General features: G+C 55.2%; 2 protein-coding genes, 1 long non-coding RNA gene and 1 other non-coding gene across 5 annotated transcripts in view; 2 read left to right on the top strand and 2 right to left on the bottom strand.

Moving 5' to 3' along the window:
• Nucleotides 1–10,473, top strand: part of RAB26 (RAB26, member RAS oncogene family) — a 28,819-nt gene extending 18,346 nt beyond the window's left edge. The window contains exons 3-9 of the mRNA XM_071444836.1: nucleotides 4,716–4,757; nucleotides 5,392–5,458; nucleotides 6,554–6,606; nucleotides 7,297–7,362; nucleotides 7,516–7,572; nucleotides 7,821–7,897; nucleotides 8,289–10,473. Of these exons, the coding sequence (XP_071300937.1) occupies nucleotides 4,716–4,757; nucleotides 5,392–5,458; nucleotides 6,554–6,606; nucleotides 7,297–7,362; nucleotides 7,516–7,572; nucleotides 7,821–7,897; nucleotides 8,289–8,391 (465 nt within the window). The 3' untranslated portion in view covers nucleotides 8,392–10,473. The remainder of the gene's footprint in view (nucleotides 1–4,715; nucleotides 4,758–5,391; nucleotides 5,459–6,553; nucleotides 6,607–7,296; nucleotides 7,363–7,515; nucleotides 7,573–7,820; nucleotides 7,898–8,288) is intronic.
• A 364-nt stretch (nucleotides 10,474–10,837) lies between these two features.
• Nucleotides 10,838–11,672, bottom strand: LOC139598430 (uncharacterized). The gene is made up of 2 exons (XR_011681870.1): nucleotides 11,587–11,672; nucleotides 10,838–11,354 (listed from the first exon to the last, which is right to left on the bottom strand). It is a non-coding gene; the product is annotated as an uncharacterized lncRNA (long non-coding RNA).
• LOC139598459 (small nucleolar RNA SNORD60) lies at nucleotides 11,423–11,513 on the bottom strand. The gene has a single exon (XR_011681880.1). It is a non-coding gene; the product is annotated as a small nucleolar RNA SNORD60 (small nucleolar RNA).
• Nucleotides 11,673–11,890: 218 nt separating the features above from the next.
• The window catches only part of TRAF7 (TNF receptor associated factor 7), a 29,031-nt gene continuing 19,546 nt past the window's right edge, over nucleotides 11,891–21,375 (top strand). Inside the window, exons 1-2 of one of the 2 annotated variants that reach the window (XM_071444819.1) lie at nucleotides 11,891–12,049; nucleotides 21,232–21,350. In XM_071444819.1, the coding sequence (XP_071300920.1) occupies nucleotides 21,270–21,350 (81 nt within the window). In that variant the 5' untranslated portion in view covers nucleotides 11,891–12,049; nucleotides 21,232–21,269. Of the gene's footprint in view, nucleotides 12,050–14,158; nucleotides 14,313–21,231; nucleotides 21,351–21,375 lie in introns of those variants that run through there. The other variant, XM_071444820.1, reaches the window with a different exon arrangement.

The following is a 21,375-nucleotide window of genomic DNA, read 5'->3' as shown; positions in this document are numbered from 1 at the left end:
AGAAGCTGAGAGGCCTCAGGAACAAAATGTAACCAATGGTTATCTGCTGCTGTGGAATGCAACAGGTGCATCTGGGATTGGGCTCATGTGGTTGTTTCTAATTAATGGCCAATCACAGCCCAGCTGGCTCAGACTCTGAGACACAAACCTTTGTTATCGTTCCTTCCTTTTTCTATTCTTAGCCAGCCTTCTGATGAAATCCTTTCTTCTATTCTTTTAGTATATAAGTTTTAATGTAATATATATCATAAAATAATAAATCAGCCTTGTGAACCATGGAGTCAGATCCTCATCTCTTCCCTCATCCTGGGAGCCCTGTGACACTGTCACACTCCAGCATCCCTCCAGCCACTCCTCCACTGCAGTGCCTCCTGAATTCCTGCAATAAAGGATAACCCAATCTGTCCCTCACTCCCAGGTGGCCTGGCCCGGTGACACCACAACCTAATGACATTTCTGGGTGGCTGCACTGTCAGTCCCACAGCTCATTACTGGCACTAATTAACTCTGTGCTGCCCCAGTGCCTGCTTTGATCTATAGTCACTAATGCCATTTATCCCCATTCTGACAGGAATTTGCCCCCCCTCAGCTGCAGGAGATGCCTCCAAGGCCCAGTAATGACATTTGAGGGGCTCCTTTTCCATGGTAAAAGTGGAGCCCCCGTGCAGGGCGGTGCTTGGGCAGCACCACTGGAGCCAGCACCAGTCACAGCACCAGGGTGGGGGTCCCTGGCTGCAGCCTGAATGGTGCCACTGAGCAGCTCCCCATTTGTCCAGTTAATTGCGAAGCAAATTGATCCATGTATCCAATTTAACTTTAAAGGCTTTAATTAATGAGTTCATGCGTGTAAGAGCTGGGAGAGGCCGGGCTGTGGGGGATGCTGAGCCTGGGTTGTGCTGCAGCTTCAGTGCCGTGGGCTCAGGCACTGGGGACGTGCCAGCTGCTCCTGGTGGGGTTCATGGGCACTGTGGGGACCCTGTGATGGCATCTGCCCATCCTGTGGGGACCCTGTCATGGCATCTGCCCATCCTGTGGGTACCCTGTGATCCAGGCTGTGGCATCTGCCCATCCTGTGGGGACCCTGTGATGGCATCTGCCCATCCTGTGGGGACCCTGTCATGGCATCTGCCCATCCTGTGGGTACCCTGTGATCCAGGCTGTGGCATCTGCCCATCCTGTGGGGACCCTGTCATGGCATCTGCCCATACTGTGGGGACCCAGTGATTCTGGCTGTGACATTTCCCATCCTGTGGGTACCCAGTGATCCAGGCTGTGACATTTCCCATCCTGTGGGTACCCAGTGACCCAGGCTGTGGCATTTGCCATCCTGTGGGTACCCAGTGACCCGGGCTGTGGCATTTGCCCATCCTGCAGCTGCTCTGGGGGCAGGATGGGCTGGCAGTGCTGGCTCTGTGTGGCAGCACTGTCTGTGCACGTCTCAGCAGCCGTGTGGTTTCACCCCATTGCCTTCCCCTCCCTCCCTCCCTTCTGCTGCTCTGGGCACTCGTGGCTGTGGATGGTGCCAGGGCTGCAGCCAGCGGGGCCTCAGTGTGTGATAATGCTGCTCTTAATTGAGGACCATCTGCACTCGGTAATTTAATTTTTCCTGCATCTGCAAGGTTCCAACTTTGTTTATCTGATGTCCTGACGATTATTTAACTTCAGAGCATCGTGTTTGTCCACCCTGGGCGCTGCAGGCATTCCACTGCTGCCCCTGCTAGACAAGCTTTCAATAACCTTTGCACTGCCCCAGGAAAAAGGACACAAAAACTGAGATTGGGAAGGGCGAGAGCAGAGCTGAGGTGCAGGGATGGTTTTGCTGCCCGAATTGTGGCAGGAGGCTGCGCTGCTGGGAGCGTTACCTCTGCTCTGACAAGCAGGGAGACGAGCAGGAGCCCTGAGCAGCACAGCCCCTCCCTCAGCAGCAGGGCTGGCAGCACATTTCACATCTCAGTGCCTTGACACACCACATCTTTTGTCTTTGGATGCTTATTAGGAGCTCAGCCCCCAGCTGTGCCTTGGAAGGGCTGACAGGAGGGAATTGAGGCATCTCCTTAAAAAAAAAAAAAAAGAAAAAAAAAAATTGGAAGCTGGAAAGTCACTTAGCTGTGGTGTGGGGGGGACCTGGGCATCTGGTTATCTGAACATCTTGGACACTTCCAGATAGGGCACAGCCACAACTTCCTTGGGATGTAGGCAGGGATGCCAGCACCAGTGATGCTCTGGCTGTGTCTCCTGCCTGCAGGAGCACTCCTGCAGCTTCTCACCCTGGATCCCTGCTCTCTTCCACACCCAGTCCTCAGAAAATCAATTTTTTCCCCAGGCTGGTCCAGCAGCACCTGGATCCCTGTGCAGACTTGAATTAGGTCTAAGCATTCACCTCCCTAAAATATAGGTCAGCCATAATTAGTGTGACTGCTGCTGGCTCCGTGTTAATTAACTCCTGAAGTGGAGGTCAGTGCATGTGGGGCACCTCTGCAGCTTCAGCCTTTTTGGCTGCTCCCCAGGTGCTTCAGGGTGGCTTTGGCCTGGCTGATCCACGCTCAGGGCTGGGCCATGGGGTCTGTCCCTGGCACCCGTGGTGTCCTGCCAGCCCTGGAGCACGGCCACACTGGGCACTTGGCCACGTCCCTGGGCACAGCCACGCTCTGCTCTGAGCTGGAGGTGCTCACTGTGTGCCCAGGGCACCCTTTGGTGCTGGGTTCAACGTGGCACTCGTTGTGTCCTCGTCCCTTGTCACCATCCATCACAACAAGTGTCCTCCTCCCCTTGTGCCAAGAGCTGGGGCCAGTGGTGAAACACAGAGCCTTTGCTTCCTCTGCAGTCCTTGGCACAATCCCTGGCATGATCCCTGGCAGGTGCTATTGGCAGCTGGCTGCCAGCAGCTGGGAGTGGTGTTTGGAATGGCTCTGTGCTGGTGCAGGGCCTGTGGGATGAGCCTGTGGGATGGGATGAACCTGTGGGATGAACCTGTGGGATGGGATGAGCCTGTGGGATGGGAGGAACCTGTGGGATGGGATGAGCCTGCGGGTCCAGCACCTGCACAGAGGAGCATGTAGGGTTTTGGAGAGCAAGGTGAGCTCAGAGAGTGGATCTCCTACAGACCATAAACCTGCCCTGTCTCACCTGTGGCTCAGGTCAGGACAGGGCTGTTCCCCATCCTCTGGGATGAGGTGGAGGTGCAGCTCAGTGCTGTTTGCTGAGGCTGTGGTTCTGCCCTGGGGATGGCTCTGTCCCTCCTCACCTGGGAGCCCTGGGCAGAGGCCAGGGAGCACTCTGTAGCAGTGGGAATGCTGGGTTTTAGGCACTTCAGGCCTTCAGGAGCCCTGGTGTCACATCCTGGGAGAGGCTCAGCTCCACATGTGGGGAGCCCTAAACCCCCGGCCGGCTCCCCGAGCCCTGGCTTTTCCCTGAGTGCCTCCCTGCTCCCCCACCCCAGTCCCTGGTGCCTATTTTTACAGCTCCTGGGCTGTGAATCACTTCTCTCCCCCATCTCAGTCGCTGCCTTTGAAGGTATTTATAACCCTGGGCCGTCTCCCTGCGCTGCCTGAGCAGAGGAGGATTCAGCGCTCCGGCTCCCTTCTGCCCTCTCCTCCTCACCACATCCTCGTGTAGATGTGCAGGAGATGAGATGCTCCCTCTGTCCTCCCTAAAACTATCAATGAAGAGCCTCACCAGCACCTGAAGGGGTGTGGGATGTGCAGGGATAGGTCTTGGCATGGATCCCTGGGGGTTTGGTGTCCAGTGCCAGGGTGTGTGTGAGCCAGCAGAGCCCAGCTGGGGTCACAGCAGCCTTGGCCATGCCATGCCCTGTGACACAGGAGATGGGAGCATCCCAAACCAGCTCCAGAGCAATGGGAGGAAATGGGGTTTAAATGATCAGCAGAGCAGCCACCAGCTGCCTCGTCCCACTGGTGTGCTGTTCCCTGGCCGTGATTCCAGCACGTCCCACTGATTACTGTGCTAATTTCTATGGATCTGGCAAGCAAATTAATCTCTTCTCTGCTCCTTCCCCTGGGACCCCTGCTCTGTAGGCTTGCATTCCTTCAATGTTTGGAGAGGCTGGTGCAGATTGCTGGGATGGTGGCTGCTCTGGGACATGGTCAGGATCCATCTCCTGCCCTCCCTGTCTGGCACAGCCACCCTAAGGGGCTCCCACACAGCTCCCAGCTCTGCCAGGGTATCCTTCCACACAAAATATCCCATTGGCTTTGGGGAAAACCCACTGTGGAGGGACACTTCCCCCTCTCCTCCTCGGTTCCACCTTTTCTAAAACCAAGCAAAACAGGGGGGGAAAACATACTAAGAGAGAAACCAGGAGAAGAACAGGTCCAAGAGGCAAGAGCAGGAATTATTTTAATTTGCTGGCTGCATGTGAAGTGGTTATCTCTGTCTTTTGAAGGTATTAAGGTGGGATGTTGGTGCTCATTAATTTATGGCCACAGGTCTCCAGCCTGAGCTGGGTGTGGCATTGCCAGGGTTTAGGTACCCAAATAGATGCAACTTATGCTGATACAGGGAGAGATCCTCTGGCTGGGCCATGGTGAAAATGGCTCTGCAGGTGCTGGGACCAATGGATGGGAGTTTGAGAAGCAGGAGAGGGGATCAGCCCGAGGGTCTTGGGGGGAGCACTGGCTGGGATGGGGGCTGGCTGTGTCTCCCTTGGCATCGTGCAGCTGCACTCACCCCTCACCATCCTTTCCATTCTCTTTCAGAACAAGGTGCTGACGGTGGATGGGGTGAAGGTGAAGCTGCAGGTATGTCCCCATGTCCCTGGAAGCATCTCCCTTGCTGCCCTGGGTGTTCAGAGATGGCCAAAGCCCCTCTGAGGACAAAGCAGACGAGCACCCCCAAAATGGGGCCCCACCTCTATCCTTTGTGCTCGTGTCTGCTGCCCTGGATCAGCCTTACAGACTCTTCTGGCTGCTCTGTCCCCTTGGCAGGAGCCTGCACAGGGCTGGGGGCTGTTCTGGCCACAGTGATCCCCATCCCAACCCTGCAGCCAGAGCTGCTCCAGCCCCCTCAGACCTGACAGTTCCTCTGAGCCCTTTGCCTGCAGCTCGGTAACACAGATCCCCCAGGCAGCAGCAGCACTCTGCAAACCTCCTGCTGCATTAAGGACTGATAAATCACATTAGCAGGTCCCCATGCATCCATCTGCTCCATGGATTTAACAATTAATGGCCGTGTTGGGAGCCCTTGGCCACGTTGTGTCCCCACACCGAGGAGCGGGAAGGCGCTGCCTCCGTATTTATCGCTCAGGTCATTTTTCCTATTGATGTCCCTGGGAGCAAAACCTGGAGAAGCTTCCTGGGGTTGCACCATTCTGTTTGGGCTGGTTTGGGTGGGTTCTGCTCAGGTCTGATCCCTCTGCTCCTGTCTGCCTTCCAGATCTGGGACACGGCCGGGCAGGAGCGCTTCCGCAGCGTCACCCACGCCTACTACCGGGATGCCCACGGTAAGCAGGGCCCCCTCTGCTCCTGGGATCCAGCTCTGGGTAAGCAGGGCCCCCTCTGCTCCTGGGGAGCTCCTGGGACCCAGCTCTGGGTAAGCAGGGCCCCCTCTGCTCCTGGGACCCAGCTCTGGGTAAGCAGGGCCCCCTCTGCTCCTGGCATCCAGCTCTGGGTAAGCAGGGCCACCTCTGCTCCTGGGATCCAGCTCTGGGTAAGCAGGGCCACCTCTGCTCCTGGCATCCAGCTCTGGGTAAGCAGGGCCACCTCTGCTCCTGGCATCCAGCTCTGGGTAAGCAGGGCCACCTCTGCTCCTGGGGAGCTCCTGGGACCCAGCTCTGGGTAAGCAGGGCCACCTCTGCTCCTGGCATCCAGCTCTGGGTAAGCAGGGCCACCTCTGCTCCTGGGGAGCTCCTGGGGAGCCTCTGCTCCTGCTCTGGGTAAGCACGGCCACCTCTGCTCCTGGGGAGCCCCTGCTCCAGCTCTGGGGACCCTGAGCTGCCACTGCAGGCCAGGTGAGCCAGAAATCACTGGAGTGTTTTCCATGGGAAGCAGCTGCCGTGGATGGAGGGGGCTCTGCTGTCACAGACACATTTTATGAAAAGTCCTTTCCTTAGGATTTTTTTCTCCTGAGAAGCTGAGAGGCTTCAGAAACAAAATGTAAACAATGGTTTTCTGCTGCTGTGGAATGCAACAGGAGGATCTGTGATTGGTCTCATGTGGTTGTTTTTAATTGATGGCCAATCACAGTCCGGCTGTCTCAGACTCTCTGGTCAGTCACTAGATTTTATTATCATTCCTTTTCCTTTTCTTGCAAGCTTTCTGATGAAATCCTTTCTTCTATTCTTTTAGTGTAGTTTTAATATCATATATATCATAAAATAATAAATCAGCCTTCTGCAACATGGAGTCAGATTCTCATCTCTTCCCTCATCCTGGGGCCCCTGTGAACACCAGCACACTGCAAACACCAGCAGTGTGAGGTGTTGTGTGCTGGATTTCAGTGTGTTCTGTGTCTCCCAGGGGCCTCATGGCCACAGGGGCTGTGTGCTCTGTGGGCTCGGTCTGGCACAGGCACTAACGGGCTGTCCCTCTCTCCACAGCCCTGCTCCTGCTCTACGATGTCACCAATAAAGCCTCCTTTGACAACATCCAGGTACAGCAGCAGCCTGGGCCCTCCTGCCGTCCCCCACGTGTCACTGCCTGGGTTGTGGTTGGTTGTGGGTTTGGTCAGGAGCTGTGTGCTGCTGGTGGGAGCTGTGGTCACTTGCAGAAGGGCTCTGGTTACTGCTGAGCACCTGCAAGGGCAGGCAGGGGACAGGCAGGGAAGGTGTTCCCTTTCTCAGCACATAAAGGGTGATGGATTCACTGCTCCAGCGCTGGAGACAGCAGGCAGCTCACACCATGGGGCCAGGGATTCCAGGGAATTAGAGCAGGTTTGATTGGATTAGGCTGGATTAGAGGGCAGGGAAGCCACCCCAGGCTCAGGGAGGCAGGTTCAGGTGCCTGCTGGGAGCAGTGTGCTCAGCACAGGGGCAGCACGTGCAGGACATGGGCACGGGGCACATCCCAGGGGCTGATGTTACCCTGGGAAATGGGGATCTGCTAGCAGCCAAGGTGGGGTGCTGGGCTTGCTTAGCCAAGTGGATCCCCCAGGGCTTGGGGGAACCCCAGGTACCCCCTTGTTGACAGGGATCATCCTTGGAATATCCCTGGCATTGCCTGGAATGGCAGCATTGCCTACTGAGGGTGTCCATGGCAGGACTGGGGCAGCTCCCCATCACTCCCATTCCCCTGCTCCTCCTGGAGCCATTGCCAACCCCTCTCTTTGGCTGTGTCCCTCCAGGCTTGGCTGACAGAGATCCATGAATATGCACAGCAGGATGTGGTCCTCATGTTACTGGGAAACAAGGTGAGCCTGGCCTCAGGGCTTTGCCAGAGCCTCCTGTTCCTCCCACGCTGGAGGCACAGGCAGGGGAGCCTGGCAGGGCATGAGGGGACAGGGAGGGTCATGCTGGTGACCTTCCAAATCACCACAAACTGCTCTTTGCCATTCCTGGTGCAGGTGGATTCAGCCCAGGACAGAGTGGTGAAAAGGGAAGATGGAGAGAAGCTTGCCAAGGTGGGTGAGGTACCTGAGGATGTCCCTGAGGATGTGCACAGGAAATGGTCGCCTGGAGACCAGTGACCCAAAATACACCTGGGAACACTTGGCTTTTTTCCCTTGTCGTGCTCTCCCCTTTCTCCTCATCTGTTCTTCCTTTAAGTTTCTACTAACAACTCTTGATTCTTTGTCCTCAAAAATTACTCCCCGAGAGCCCTGGGAACACCCTGGTGGCACTCCTGACAGGGCTGTGTCTCATCCCACAGGAGTACGGGGTGCCCTTCATGGAGACCAGCGCCAAGAGCGGCCTCAACGTGGAATTAGCGTTCACAGCCATCGCCAAGTAAGTGAGCAGAGCAGTGGCCTTGTCCTCCAAAGGAGCTTTAGCAGTGTCCAAGCCACGCTGAGATCAACTGAGCTGCGCAAGGCAGCTTGGAATCATAGAATCCTGGGATGGCTTGGGTTGGAAGGGACCTTAAAGCCCATTCAGTTCCATCCCCTGCCATGGCAGGGACATCCTCCACCATCCCAGGTTGCTCCAAGCCCTGTCAAGTCCTCACAGGGAAAAATTCCTTCTGAACATCTCATCTATCCCCACCCTGCCAGGAAAAAGCCATTCCCTGTGTCCTGTCACTCCACACCCTTGCCCAAACTCCCTCTCTGGCTCCTTCCAGACAAAATCCTCTCCCTGCCAGAAGCAGCAGTGTAAGAGTAACATCCTTCCCCTTTCCCAGGGAGCTGAAGCACAGGTCCATGAAGCTGCCCAACGAGCCCAAATTCAAGCTGCACGACTACGTGAAGAAGGAAGTGCGAGGCTCGGGCTGCTGCAGGTCCTAACGTGTGTTTGTACAGAGACTCAGGCCCGTGGGCAGTGTGTGCATGTCCGTCTGTCGTGTCTGTGTCTGCCCCCGAGGCCAGCTGAGAGCAGGGCACAGAGCAGCAGGAAAAGCTCTCTGGGATTCTGCAGCCCCCTCGCATCCCTAGGCTCCGGCTCCCCTGGCCAGCATCCCTGCCCTGCTCACAGGTGGGAGGAGGGTGTTGGGGAAGGGGCTGGGCTCTCCCTCTGTGCCTGCTCTGTGAGGCTGCTGTAACCTTGGAGAGAGCCAGGCTGTGATGTAAGGGAACCAACACCTTCTCCCCACCTAGGAGGAAAAAAGTCTTGATTTTTTTCTGGGTAGGAGAACGTCCTGAATTCCCTTTTCTTTGCCTGTGTACCTGGAATTCAGCTGAGAGCCCTGGCCGGGGGCGTGCAGGAAGGATGTGTTTGAAGGCAGCCATTCTTGTAGGTGCTTTCTCCTGTCTGTCCATCCCTGTGAGGTGGGACACAGTTCCACAGTGAGGGATTCTCCTGTTCCCTGCAAAGGCAGAGCTTGGCTGTCCGAGTGAGCTCCTGCACACCTGGCTGTGTACAGAGATTTCTGAACGCTCATCCCTCTGGGAAAGGCTCTGCTTCTCCTCCTTCCGCCCTTTCTGGTACTTTGAGAAGAATCCTAATGTATTGCAGCTTATTCTAAATACCTTCCTGTAAGTGTGATGGTGTTTTCAGACTGCAACAACGCTTTGATATCTTCAAAGTTCTCTTGGGCAGCTCTTTCTTTTCACCGCAGAGAGCTGGGGGGAAGCTGCAGGCAGTGATTTTACAGGCTGCAGACTCCTGCCAGCTCTCTTCAAGGGCCTCCTCACCCCTTTGGTCTGTGTCAGGCTTTTGGCTGTTTTTTTGTCAAGCTGCACTTCTCAGTACAAACTTGAATCTGGATGAAGTGTTTGGCCTTTGGCAATTTTTCCCTTTGAAAACTCCACGCACACATCAGCAGGTGCCCGCTGCGCCGAGCCTCTGGTGGCTCCTCCAAATGGAACAGAATAAATCACCCATATCCTCTGCCCTCCAGCCAGCACCAGCCCCCCCAGCTGCTGACTCAGATACCCCTGCCCCTCATTTTTCCTGGGATTTTGGCTCCAGCACTGCTTTGCTGAGGGGCACAAGGAGCCTCTGCAGCTCCCACGTGCTCCAAGCTCCACTCCTCAGGGAGCTACAGCAACACGAGCAGCTGCAGCTTCACAGGGTGAAAAGGGATCTTAAAATGAACCAGCTTTTTTTCCCTAAATAGTATTTTAGGGGAGAGACAATCCTTAAAATTGTCTGATTTAAATTTTAAAATCACCTGTGGAAAACCCATTTGTGCAGGAACATTTGCACTCCTGGCGAACCCTGCTGTCAGTCCTGCAGGAGCAGCCAGGTGAGCTCTGTCATGGGGGGCTGTCAGGGCCCCCTCACCCCAGTAATTTGGTTTTGTGTGGGGCAGGACCAGCCTGGCAGCTCCATGGCTATTTCCTCATCCTGCCTTTGGAACAGCAGCAGCTCCATCCCGAGGCGACAAGGAGCCCCCCTAAAGGCAAAACTTAGGATTCCTAAAGGATTAAGATTCCCAATGTCAGGTTGCTACCATCCCTCTCCCTCAGACTGGCATCTGTCTGGGTTACAGCTGCTCACTTCTTGCCCAATGTGGGTCTAAAACCGACAAAAACCCCTTTAAACGAGGAAGATGTAACTGTTTCCCTTTGGAGCATTTCCACCCTGCCTGTGGGGAACAGACCCTGCTTCAGCAGAGGCCGCACAGCCCTGTTTGTGCTTTAGACCTGAACTTCGAGCAGGCTCAGCCCCTCTCCCAGTGTGGGACCGGTTTCCCAGTGCCTGCACACTGGGCTGGCCCCAAGCTCCTCCTCACGGCCGTTTGGGATTTTCCACGGGCCTTTGCTGCCACCACGCGGAACTGCTCAGCGCAGCGTTAATTATTCCCGTTAATTGCTCAGAGCACCCAGCCACGTGCGAAGGCTCGGCCTCACCCGCAACATCCCATTTCTGCTGGCTCTTGTTTACAGCTTTCGGTTCATTCCTGTTAATAAAATTTTTTAATAATCTCCATGGCTACAGCGGTGTTTTGATTGCCTAAACACACAGCACTGTTAAGTCGTTCAAATATTTCAGTTCAGCCTTGAAACCATCTGGATCCACACGGCAGAACCGGTGTATCATAGTTTAAACTGGATATTGGGAGCATTTCTCCCCAAAAAGGGCTGTGCAGCCCTGGCGCAGCTGCCAGGGGCAGTGCTGTAGTCCCCATCCAACCAAAGTGACTCCAAGACTCCAATGAAGGGAATGGGGCTGAGAAAAATGCATTAGATTTCAATGCATTCCAGTTGCACTGGGTACCCACACAACATTTCCAGTCGGTCTGTAAAGGTACAGGTCTCCCATGGAAACTGTGATAAACAGAAGCAAAACTCGAGACTTTTTAAAACTTTATTCACCTGTAAGCTACAAATATTTATATAGAACCTTAAGTACAAATACGACAGTAAAACATTCACAATTAAAGCTAGTCTTGAGTGCGAAAACCTTACAGGAGTAGCTTGTTATTTTCTACAGAGCTAAACAGAAAGAAGATTTTAATTCTCAATCTACACACTGCAGCACTAGAGTTAAGAATGCAAATCCTTGCACTTACAGTACTGCGCCCACCACCCTGCCAGGATATTCACCTTAAACTAACCCATGAGGGAGTAAAAGTCGGTGAATTCTTTCCTCCAGCCCATTCCGCAGCTGCTTCTTTGTGCTTCAAGATCCGCCTCGTTGCGGAGCAGGAGCATTTCCCGGGGCTCAGCCTCACTTACCGCAAACACTGGAGCAGGGAACACCGTCTTTTACCGGCCCACAGCGCCGGGGACCGCCGCGGATCGGGCACGGAGGCTCGGGACGCCGGCACCGCCGAGCCGCAGGCCGCGGCCGCTTCCCGCCGAGCCTGAGGGGAGAAGGCAGCGCGTGAGGGGAGGAGCGCGCCCGCCCGCCCGGCCTGGCCGCGGGCACCGCGGGCCTCAGCCGTGGCTGCTCAGCAGGGGCTGCGGCCGCCCGCCGCCCTCAGACGAGGTGTCAGAAAGGTAAATGTGGATCATCAGCGGCCCGCCCTCGATAATAGCCCCGTTACCGGCCCCGCTCCCTCCTCCCCGCCCCGCACATCATGTCCCGTCCCGCACCTCTGGCTGGAAAGAACGCACGTGTACTCCACTACGTCTTTTATGGCCACTGCGATGCAGATATTGGTCAGGCTGCTGTAGGTATAGCCAATCATCAGCGGTTGGCGTGACCACCGCCCCGCCTCTCCCAGCGCTGATTGGTCGCCGTTTTCCTCCCTGCCAATGGCGACGCGCAGCGCAGCGTGGCCCGAGGCGGCAGTTGCCGCCTTCTGATTGGTCATTGCTGGAGGCCGGGCAGAACCAATAGTAACAGTGGTTGTAGCACGGAGGGACTGTCTGCGGGGCCAGCTGGGAGTCGTAGTCCAGGCGGCTCGACGGCGCGGGCAGGACGCGGCGCACAGGACTACAAGTCCCGAGGAGCGCTGGGCGCGGCTCTTCCGGGCCGGGCGGCGGGGGGCAGCAGGCCCGGGCGCGATGTGCCGGGACCGGGCACCGGCGCTGCGGCCGCCGCCGCCGCTGGGAGGTACGGGCGGGCCGGGGGGAGCCGGGCGGGCCGCGCCGGGCGGCTCCGGCAGGGGAGGGGCCGGGCCGGGCCGGGGGCGCCGGGCCTCGGGCCGGGGAGGTGCCGGCGGAGGCGCCCCGTGCCCACCGGCCGCTGTGTGTGGGGTGCCAGCGGCTCTGCTGCGGCGCTCCGGGCAGCCCGAGCATCATCTGCGCTGCTCCGTCCCGGTGAATCCCGCCAGGCCTCGCTCGCCGCCCCCGCTGCCCTCCCGGGGTGTTCGCTGGCTCCCATCGCAGTCTGCGCTTAGCTTTGGCTTTTTCTGCTCAGTTTTGGCGTTTTGTGCCCCGTTCCCTGTCCGAGCAGCACGTGTTGCTGCTGGCACTTTCCTGCCCTCGCAGTAAGCTCCTTTCCCTGGGGTTTGGGCTCACAATACAGAAAATGTGGGCTGTCTGCGGGTCGGTCTCTGTGGCTGCCGCAGAACATGTGCAGGTCCGGATTGTGAACTGTGAATTGTGGATTGTGCCCTTCTCTTCTCGTTCCACACGAGCTCTCGGGCTCTGTCCGTGTGTCCCGCTGGCAGAGGCTGCCAGGCTGTGGGATCGCTGAGCTGTGAGCTGGGAAGGGCAGCAGGGAGGATTCCCTTGGTTCCACATCTCTTTGGGCTCTGCTGGGCTCAGACACAGCCACAGGAGCGGGTTCGGGTGTCCATAACGCCAGGTCCAGGCTGGTGTCCCTGCCAGGGTGTAGCTGTGATAAGAACTGTGACCCAGCAGTTGTTTCTTCCACTCTGGCACCGTTCTGTGCCTTTGTTTCAGTCCCAGCTGTGTGATTTTGCCTCCCTGGGTGTTTTCCCCCCAGCGATGTGTTTCCAGGCTGCACTGAGCAGTCGTGTTCCTCTTAAACAGCTGCAGCATTTTGGCCTCCAGGGTTTGGCTGCTTCCCACTTCCAGCCCCAGTGAGGATGGTGGGGCTTGCAGGAGAGGGTTTGGGGGTGAAGGATGGTTCCAGAAAGCCCTTGATGAGTGGAAGCAGGGCGAGATCACGGAATCCCAGAATTGTTTAGGTTGGAAAAAACCTCCAAGACCACTGAGTCCACCCTGTGCCTGATCCCAGCCCAGAGCCCTGAGTGCCACATCCAGGTGTTCCTTGGACACCTCCAGGGATGGGGACCCCAAACCTCCCTGGGCAGCCCAGGGACCTCCCTGTTCCCAGGGACCTCCCAGGCCTGCTGGCCCTGGGTGTGAGATTTCCTGGAGTGTGACTGTACCTTTCTCACAGGCTATCCCAGCCAGACCAGGTGTGCCAGGAGGGGTGTACTGGGGAGAAAATCCTTCCTGGGTTCATACTGGGATTACGTGGCCGTGTTCAGTCTGTTGGAACTCTCCCCTCCCAGTTTTTATTCCCTTTGCCATGGGCATGGTGAGGCACACACCAGCACGTCCCTCTGCCCATCAGGGGGTGTAGGGACAGCTGGGACCAGGAGGGAGGCAGCTGCCTGCTCAGAGGGGTGCCTGTCACCCCTCTCTGAGCTCACCCCAGGAGCCTTTGGCAGCAGCACCCCAAATTACCCATTCAGGCTGCTCCTGCTCTGTCTTGAGCACAGTCTTGGAGCTTCAGGGCCACCTCTGAACGAGGTGTCCTGGGGCTGGAGGGGGCAGTGCCTGCTCCTGGGACAGCCTCAGCTCTGGAGAGCTGTCCTGGCAGTGGAAGTTCCCACCAGCACCAGTGTCTGTGTTTTGGGCAAGTCCTGCTCCCCAGCTCTGCCTTTTTGTGGCTGTTCCTGGGTACCCGGGTTTCCCTGGATTGTCTCTCCAGGCAGAGAGCGTGTTGCTGTTGTTATACAGAATTCTGAATAGTTTGGGAACTATAAAAGAGGGTGAGAAACTCCAACTCCCCTTAAAGCAAGCGAAGAACTTTTCTGTCTCCGATCAGGGGACCAAATCCTTGTGCTGGGACAGGGTTGTTTTTCCTGCACTAGACTGAACCCGGAGCAGCCGGGGCAAAGCTGGGAGGCAGCTGGAGATTGGCTGAGCTGTGGGATTTTCCAGCTGGATTTACATATCGCCCACTGCTCCGCATGCCTTTGTGTTTACATCACTGGGGAGCGATCCACACTCGCACGCTGCAGCGGAAGAGGCACTTGGGCCGAGGAGAAGCCTGTCCCCAGCCCAGAGCTGGGCATGCTGGTGGCATCTCTTTGGCCGAGGAGAAGGCTGTCCCCAGCTCAGGAACTGGGCATGCTGGTGGCATCTTGCCGGGCTCTGCTGCTCCAGGATGGCCAGGGGTGAGTGTGCTCCAAGGAGAAGTGCTTGCTCCAAGGAGAAGTGCTTGCTCCGGGTGCCGGGTGTCAGGCAGCATTCCTGCAAAGCTGCTCCCCTGCAGCAGTGAGGGAGGAACTGTTTCCATCCCTCCAGGAGGCACCTGGAGCCCTGCAGCGCCTTGGGAGTGAGGGAGGAACTGTTTCCATCCCTCCAGGAGGCACCTGGAGCCCTGCAGCAGTTTGGGAGTGAGGGAGGAACTGTTTCCATCCCTCCAGGAGGCACCTGGAGCCCTGCAGCGCTTTGGGAGTGAGGGAGGAACTGTTTCCATCCCTCCAGGAGGCACCTGGAGCCCTGCAGCACTTTGGGAGTGAGGGAGGAACTGTTTCCATCCCTCCAGGAGGCACCTGGAGCCCTGCAGCACTTTGGGAGTGAGGGAGGAACTGTTTCCATCCCTCCAGGAGGCACCTGGATCCTGCAGCAGTTTGGGAGTGAGGGAGGAACTGTTTCCATCCCTCCAGGAGGCGCCTGGAGCCCTGCAGCACTTGGGCAGGGGTACCTGTGGTCCATCCAGCAGCTGCAGCTGTGTTGGGCTGGTTTTATGGTCCTTCAGAGTGACCTTGGCAAAGGTGTGGAGTGCTTGATTGCAGCAGCCCAGCAAGTGTGTCCTGAGGCTGGTCTGGTGTTCCAGAAGTGGGAAATCCTGGCTGTTCCTTGGGCAGAGCTGTGAGCACAGAAGCCACGCTGGAGGAGAGGCCGTGTCCCCTGGAATTCTGAGTCACCCTGGGGCAGAGTTTAATCCGTGGTGTTTGGGGTTGTGGGACACTGAGTGGTGCCTCTGTCTCAAAGCTGTCAGTAGATTTGCCATGGTGGAAGTGTCCACGTCCCCTGGTTTCTTTTGGAATCAAGGATTTGGTGCTGTTTCTCCCAGGATCACTGATCTGATCAATGAGTGTTGGTGTCCAAGGTGCCTCCTGCTTGCTCTCAGTGGCAGAACCCAAGGGAGCTGTACAGAAAAAGAGCAGGTGACTGGAATTTGCTGGATTTTTTTGGTTTTTTTTCCTGAAGGAGGTGATGCATTTCAGCTGGATCTCTGAAGTGTTCTAGTCTCATCCAGAGGGCAGAGAAGAGTGTGTGTCACGAGGTGCCAAAGCTTTGGAGGATGTTGGGGGAACAGGGGGTGGAAGTGCTACTTTGTGCTTTTTGAGTCATGGCTATGGGCTCAGGTTTGCTGTGACTTTAATCTGGAAGAATCCCATCGTGTGGTGGGGTGGTTCCAGCTTTCCAGAGGGTGCAGTGCCGCCAACCAGAAGGCAAAGCAGCTGGAAAAGGCCTCAGCCATGGCACAGGAATCGGGGAATAAAGGAGAGAGGAGCTTTGATTGCTTTGGGTCTAGCAGAACTCCAGGAGAGCAGAGTCCAGGTGACACAAACATTGCTCTGGCTTCCTTGGAAGATCAGAGGCCAAGTTTCTCCATGCCCCAGTCTTTGCTGCTGCCCTGCCGTGTGTTCAGGGGTTTTCAGTTGAGCTGCAAGCCCCTCTCTCTGTCACATTTGCAGCAGGGACACCAAGAGCAGAGCTGAGCCAGCCCACAGTACCCTGCAGGGTCCTGGCAGCCTCTTGTTCTCTGTCACACAGGTCTGAGGAGCACCAGGAGCACTGCTGAGGTGTGAGTGCTGAGGGTGACTGCTCTCAGCTCTCCAGTGTGGTGTCTTCCATCAGGGTCTGGCCGTTCCCTCCCAAGGAACTGCAGCAGCACTGAGATTTTTGCCTTGGAGGGGGAGGATGTTGTTGGTTTCAGGGCTAGGCTGGGGTTTTATTCTTTTTCCTTCACCAAATCCATAATTTAGCAATGTGATGCTCTCAGAAGGGGTCTGTTCTTTGAGGGAGGATGTGGAAGAGCACAAGCTGTGAGAGGCACAGCACGCAGCTGTGCAGTGGCAGGGCCAACTTTTAAAGCACCTTTTGATTAAGGTCCTTGTGTGGCAGAGCTGTGGATGTGCCTGTTCCTGCCCAGCAGTGCCTGAGGAGCTGCTGAGCCCACACAGGACAATTTCGGTTGCAGGGTCAGAGCTGGGCTGCATAACAAAAATGGTGTTGTAGGTGGATCCTCCCAGGTTACCTGAAATGGAAATAAAACTTCAAATGTAGCTTTTGTGTCATGGAACAGCACTGAATATTGGCCTCTATTCTAACTTCTAATTTAATGTTATTTTTCTGGGAAAATTGAGGTGCTTCATTTCACCAGAGCAATAACTTTTGATCCAGCTGTGGGGACATTTGAAAGCTACAGCTTCAGGTTTTACCATGAAGTATTGCAAATATTCTTCTATCCCAAGGCTTCATTATCCTTTAGGAAAAGCACCCTATGAAATGCTTTTCCTTTCTGAACTCCATTTGTTCAAAGGCATGGCAGTGTTCAAACAGCTGTTGAATGTGCTCTCTCAGTCCTGCAGTCAGTGCAAGCGCTGGTAAAAGTAGCAGCAATTAAAAATATCCCTTTTATTTTTATTGATGACGGCTCAGTACAATTATGGTCTCACTGTAAGACACTCAGAAGAGCTGGTGTGACTTATAAGAAAAACTCACAAACAGTAAAAAGACTGTTCCACAGATTCATCAGGTGGAGGTGCCACATCCTGTCAGTAAGGCTGAGCTTCTGTTCATGTTTTATGTCCTTCCTGCACTGACTGACATCTAAAGTGTGTAAGAAATGTCCTGCTGGGTCAGGTGCTTTAGATTTTAGCTCATCTGCAACCTCTTTGTCTCCTTAGTTTTATGGGGTTTTTCATAAGCTCCTTACCACCAGCTGGTACTGACTGCTGGGCACAGCTGAGTGTCACCTGCAGCCCTGGTGGTTTCACTGCTGCCTTTTATTGCCTATCCTCACCTGGGGCTGGGCCAGGCTGGCTCAGCTGTGCTGCTGGGAGCCCTGGCCAGGTGTTCTGGGCTGCCTGAGGAGTGACCAGGGGGCTCCGCTGCCTGCCTCTGCTCTGGTGTTCCCTGACAGGTGTCCATGGATGGAGAGGTGTCCATGGATGGAGAGGTGACCCCTGAGAGGTGTCCATGGAAAGGTGTCTCCTGAGAGGTGTCCATGGAGAGGTGACCCCTGAGAGGTGTCCATGCATGGAGAGCTGCCCCTGAGTGGTCCCCAGAGAGGTGTCCATGGATGGAGTGGTGTCCATGGATGGAGAGGTGACCCCTGAGAGGTGTCCATGGATGGAGAGGTGTCCATGGAAAGGTGTCTCCTGAGAGATGTCCATGGAGAGGTGTCCATGGAGAGGTGACCCCTGAGAGGTGTCCATGGAGAGGTGTCCATGCATGGAGAGCTGCCCCTTAGAGGTGTCCCCTGAGAGGTGTCCCCACAGAGGTGCCTGTCTCAGACCTGCTGTATCTCTGCCTGCTCACACCCTGTGCTGTACAGGTCAGGCCAGATGCTGACAGCCCTGGTCACCCTGATGAGCTGCACCTGAGGTGCTGCTGGTCACAAAGTGGTTAATTACCCCAGAGTAGTTAATTACCCCACAATCACCCTGTGCCCTTGGCACCTGCGAGTGCTTTTGTGGGAGTATTTCCCTGGGATGTGCCAACACTCTCAGGGATGTGTAACCCTTGTGTTGTGAGTGCAGTGTTTGTTGTAAGAGGAACAGGTCTTACACCATAAATACCCGAGCAGTGAGATAAGGAAGTTCAGCCAGCCAGGGCAGGATAACCCGTGCCTGTCTCTCCCACTGCCAGCCACTCCTGCTCTGGGACAATTTGCCAGCCCAGCAGTTTCCTTGGGGTGAGTAACCTCAGAGAGAGGGAATTAGCCAGGCCAGGGGTGCTGATTCTCCTGCCAGCTCTGAAGTGCAGTCACAGGTTGATGTGTGGCCGATCCTGTTGGGTCTCCCCTCAGCAATGGGAGAAGGAGCACTGCTTCCCTCTGCAGCTGCTGCTGCTTGGGTTTCCCTTGCCTGAATTACTCAAGTAGGACTTTAAGGCTTTTCTTCTCATTGAGTCTCAAAAGCCTGGAGTTGATCCCTGTGATGTGCAAATGCTGAAACCTATCGCTGCCCCCCCTCACATCTGGTTGTGATCAGCTGTGGGATTTACTGAATATTGCGTCCCCACAGCTTCCTTTTGCCGGGGGATATTCCCCCCCTCTTTGTTTACTGTAAAAAGCACTGATGTTGCATGTTAAAAGAATTAAGTCCAAGCAAGAAGAATGTGGATCACAGGCTGGGTTCCCAGCATCAGCCACCCAAGGGGACACTCAGGCCTGGGAGCCCAGGACAGTGTAGCTGGCAGGGTTCAGATGCCAAGCAAAGGTGCAGAGATCTTTGCAAGTGCTGTAGGAAGTTGGTATTAATGTCGACACCATCAGCTCTTTTCTGCCTCCTTTTAAATTCTTTGCTATCAGTTGGAAAAGGTTCTCAGATGGAGAGGAAGGTGTGAGGAGCTTGTCAGACAATGCTCTGGAGAGGCATCTGCTCTGCTGAAATGCTCCTGTCTGTGGTGGGTGCAGAGGTTTGGGCTGAAATCAGATCTTGCTGGGGTTGTGCAGCCTGGCTGATATTCTGCTGATATTCTGCTGGAGATGTTTTCCATTGCTCACATTCCTCTGGTCTCTGCTTGGAGCAGACACCAGCAGGCTCCCTGCTGCTGCTGCAGGTACCTCGCTCATAAGCCTCAGCCTTGCCAAGCTGCAGGCACAGGGCAAGACCATAACCAGTGAGTGGGAAATCCCTGAATTCCACATTCCCTTCCCCACTTTGGGTTTATTGGAGCTTCCAGGCAGGGATTGAAGGGTCATGGCAGTGGCTCAGGTGGCTGCAGTCGCTGTTTGTGGCACATCTGATCCAACCTTTGATGATATCACAGAACTCCTCACACTGTCGGTTTATCCCCATTTTTGTTTTCCTTGTCTCTGAGTGTTTCCCATTGCTTGAGTCTCCATCTGTTCATCTGGAGGTGATACATACCCTGAAAGTGAGAGGGAATGAAGCTGAGTCTCCAGACAGCCCTGATCCTCCATCAGGGTGGCTTTCCTCTCTTTCCACCTGGGAATGACTCTTTGCCCTAAACCCCACGAGGAATATTTGATATGCAAGGTTCCCTTAACCTTCACTGACATGGCTGATGAAGTGGGAGCAGATCCCTGCTCCTGCCTTTGAGCAGGGCAGGATAAAGGGGGTGTGAGTAGGTGTTGCACGGATTCATATCCCTGGAAATTTGAATATTTCTCTATTTCCAGCCAACCATGGGAGGAGCAGAGTGCTGAATCCCTTTTCCAGGGAAGAGTGATGAGCCCAGGTGTACTGCTAGATGTGGGGAGCCTACATTTTAGGGATCTACATGTTACTGGACATGAGATAATGCAGCCTTGAGATGGGAAATCCCAGGAGATGCAGCAGTTCGTGCCATCGCTCATGGAAGTACTTGCTTTGCTTAATTTATGAGCACTGCATCATCTGGAAACCCCAGCTGGAGACCTCTCATCTTCAGCCTTTGTAGCTGGAGAGGGGAATCTTCAGCCTTGTGCAGAAGGGGGGAGTTTTTGCCGGGAGGAAGCTGAGGGCTCCAGTGGCTCATCCAGGGCTGCCAGAGGCAGAGGGGCTGAGTCAGTGGGGCTCAGAAATCCTGGGGCCAGTGGCCAAACCCTTTGTCTGCCCTCTGCCACCTCCCACCCTCCCCCTGCTCTCTGTGCCCTCAGGGGATGAAAGGATAATCAAAGGAATCAAAGGATCCAGTGGCCAAAGCCAGACCTGTGGCTTGCTGGAGCCCAGCTTTAGACTCTGCAGGTCTCCCTGATGCTGCAGCACAGCTCTGCTTCATTCCTGCTGCTTTTGAGACAGCTCCAGACTCTGTGCTCAGCATCTCCTCAGGGATCTGGCATTTGCAAGCAGCCAGGACAGTGCTGTCACGTGTGTGGAAAACATTATCCAGACCCTTGGTTTTCACATGGTTTTGGGCTTGGTTTCGGGGTTTCCGTTTGTTTGGTTTTTCTTTGGAATTTTGGATTTTTTATCATTTCTGCCCACAGTTGTTTCTGGGAGTTTAGACCCGAGCAGCAATCCCTGCTCAGGGTTCTGCTGCTCCTGGCTGCCTGCCAGCTGTTGGATCCAGAGCTGCAGGAGCACTGGAATTGCTGTGTCAGGCCCCGAGCAGAGCCTTGGCCGAGGGCAGCCCCAGAGTCACCCTTGCAGTGTTCAAAATGTGTGTGCAGGATGTGCCCAGCCCCGTGTGCCAGGGCTCTCAGGGAGGTGGGAATCCCTGCACAAATCCCAGCTCACAGCTCTGCTGGGATCCTGGCTCTGTGAGCCTCAGTTTCCCTTTCTGTAAAGTGGAGAAATCCCAGTGGTTTTATAAAGAGCTTGGAGATTTAGGACTTGTCACTCCCAGGTAAGAGAAAACCAGTTGCTAGAAACACCTGAGACATTTCACCTCCCCAGTGCCAGGCTGAGCTTTGTCCTCTCTGAGGGAAACTCCTGCCTGAGCCAGGAGCACCTCTGTGTGATGGCAGAGGAGCTGCAGCTCCTTCCTGAGGCTGTCCTGGCTCTGAAGGAGACTGAGAGCATCTTGTCAGATTTGCTGGGACAGCAGCATAATTGTGCCCTGAAGCAGTATCAGGTTTCAGCAGAGGTTAAAGAAAGCAAATTCCATGTGTTTCTGCAGATCACTGTTGTGGAATTCTTGACTTTGCAAACTTGAGCCTAATGAACCAGTGGAGGGAGAGAAATGAGGCTCTTATTAAAAGATAATAATATATTTTAAAAATGCTGAACGCTCACTCAGGAACAATTTGCAGGAATCTGACTTTATCCTTGCCTCTTGCTTCTGAAAATCCAGGTCTGTGTGAGTTTAGGTAAACACTTGGGCTTTGTGCTGCAGGAGGGTGTTCTCTGAGCCCAGGGAAATACCCACAAGGAGCCTAACTCCCTTTGTGTCCTTCTTCTCCCACAGAGCAAGCTTCCCATGACTAACAGATGCTGGCCTAGATTATGAGCTCAAACAAGAGCGCTCGCTACAATCGTTTCTCCAGTGGCACCACAAGCATCACTACTGCTGAGAGCACTAACGGGGTAAGGCCACTGCTGCTGGCACAGC

Source organism: Agelaius tricolor, unplaced genomic scaffold (genome assembly GCF_023055355.1).
Source record: "Agelaius tricolor isolate 1412-34295 unplaced genomic scaffold, bAgeTri1.0.p SCAF_19, whole genome shotgun sequence".
Lineage (NCBI taxonomy): Eukaryota > Metazoa > Chordata > Aves > Passeriformes > Icteridae > Agelaius > Agelaius tricolor.
This window is presented reverse-complemented; position numbering and strand designations above follow the sequence as displayed.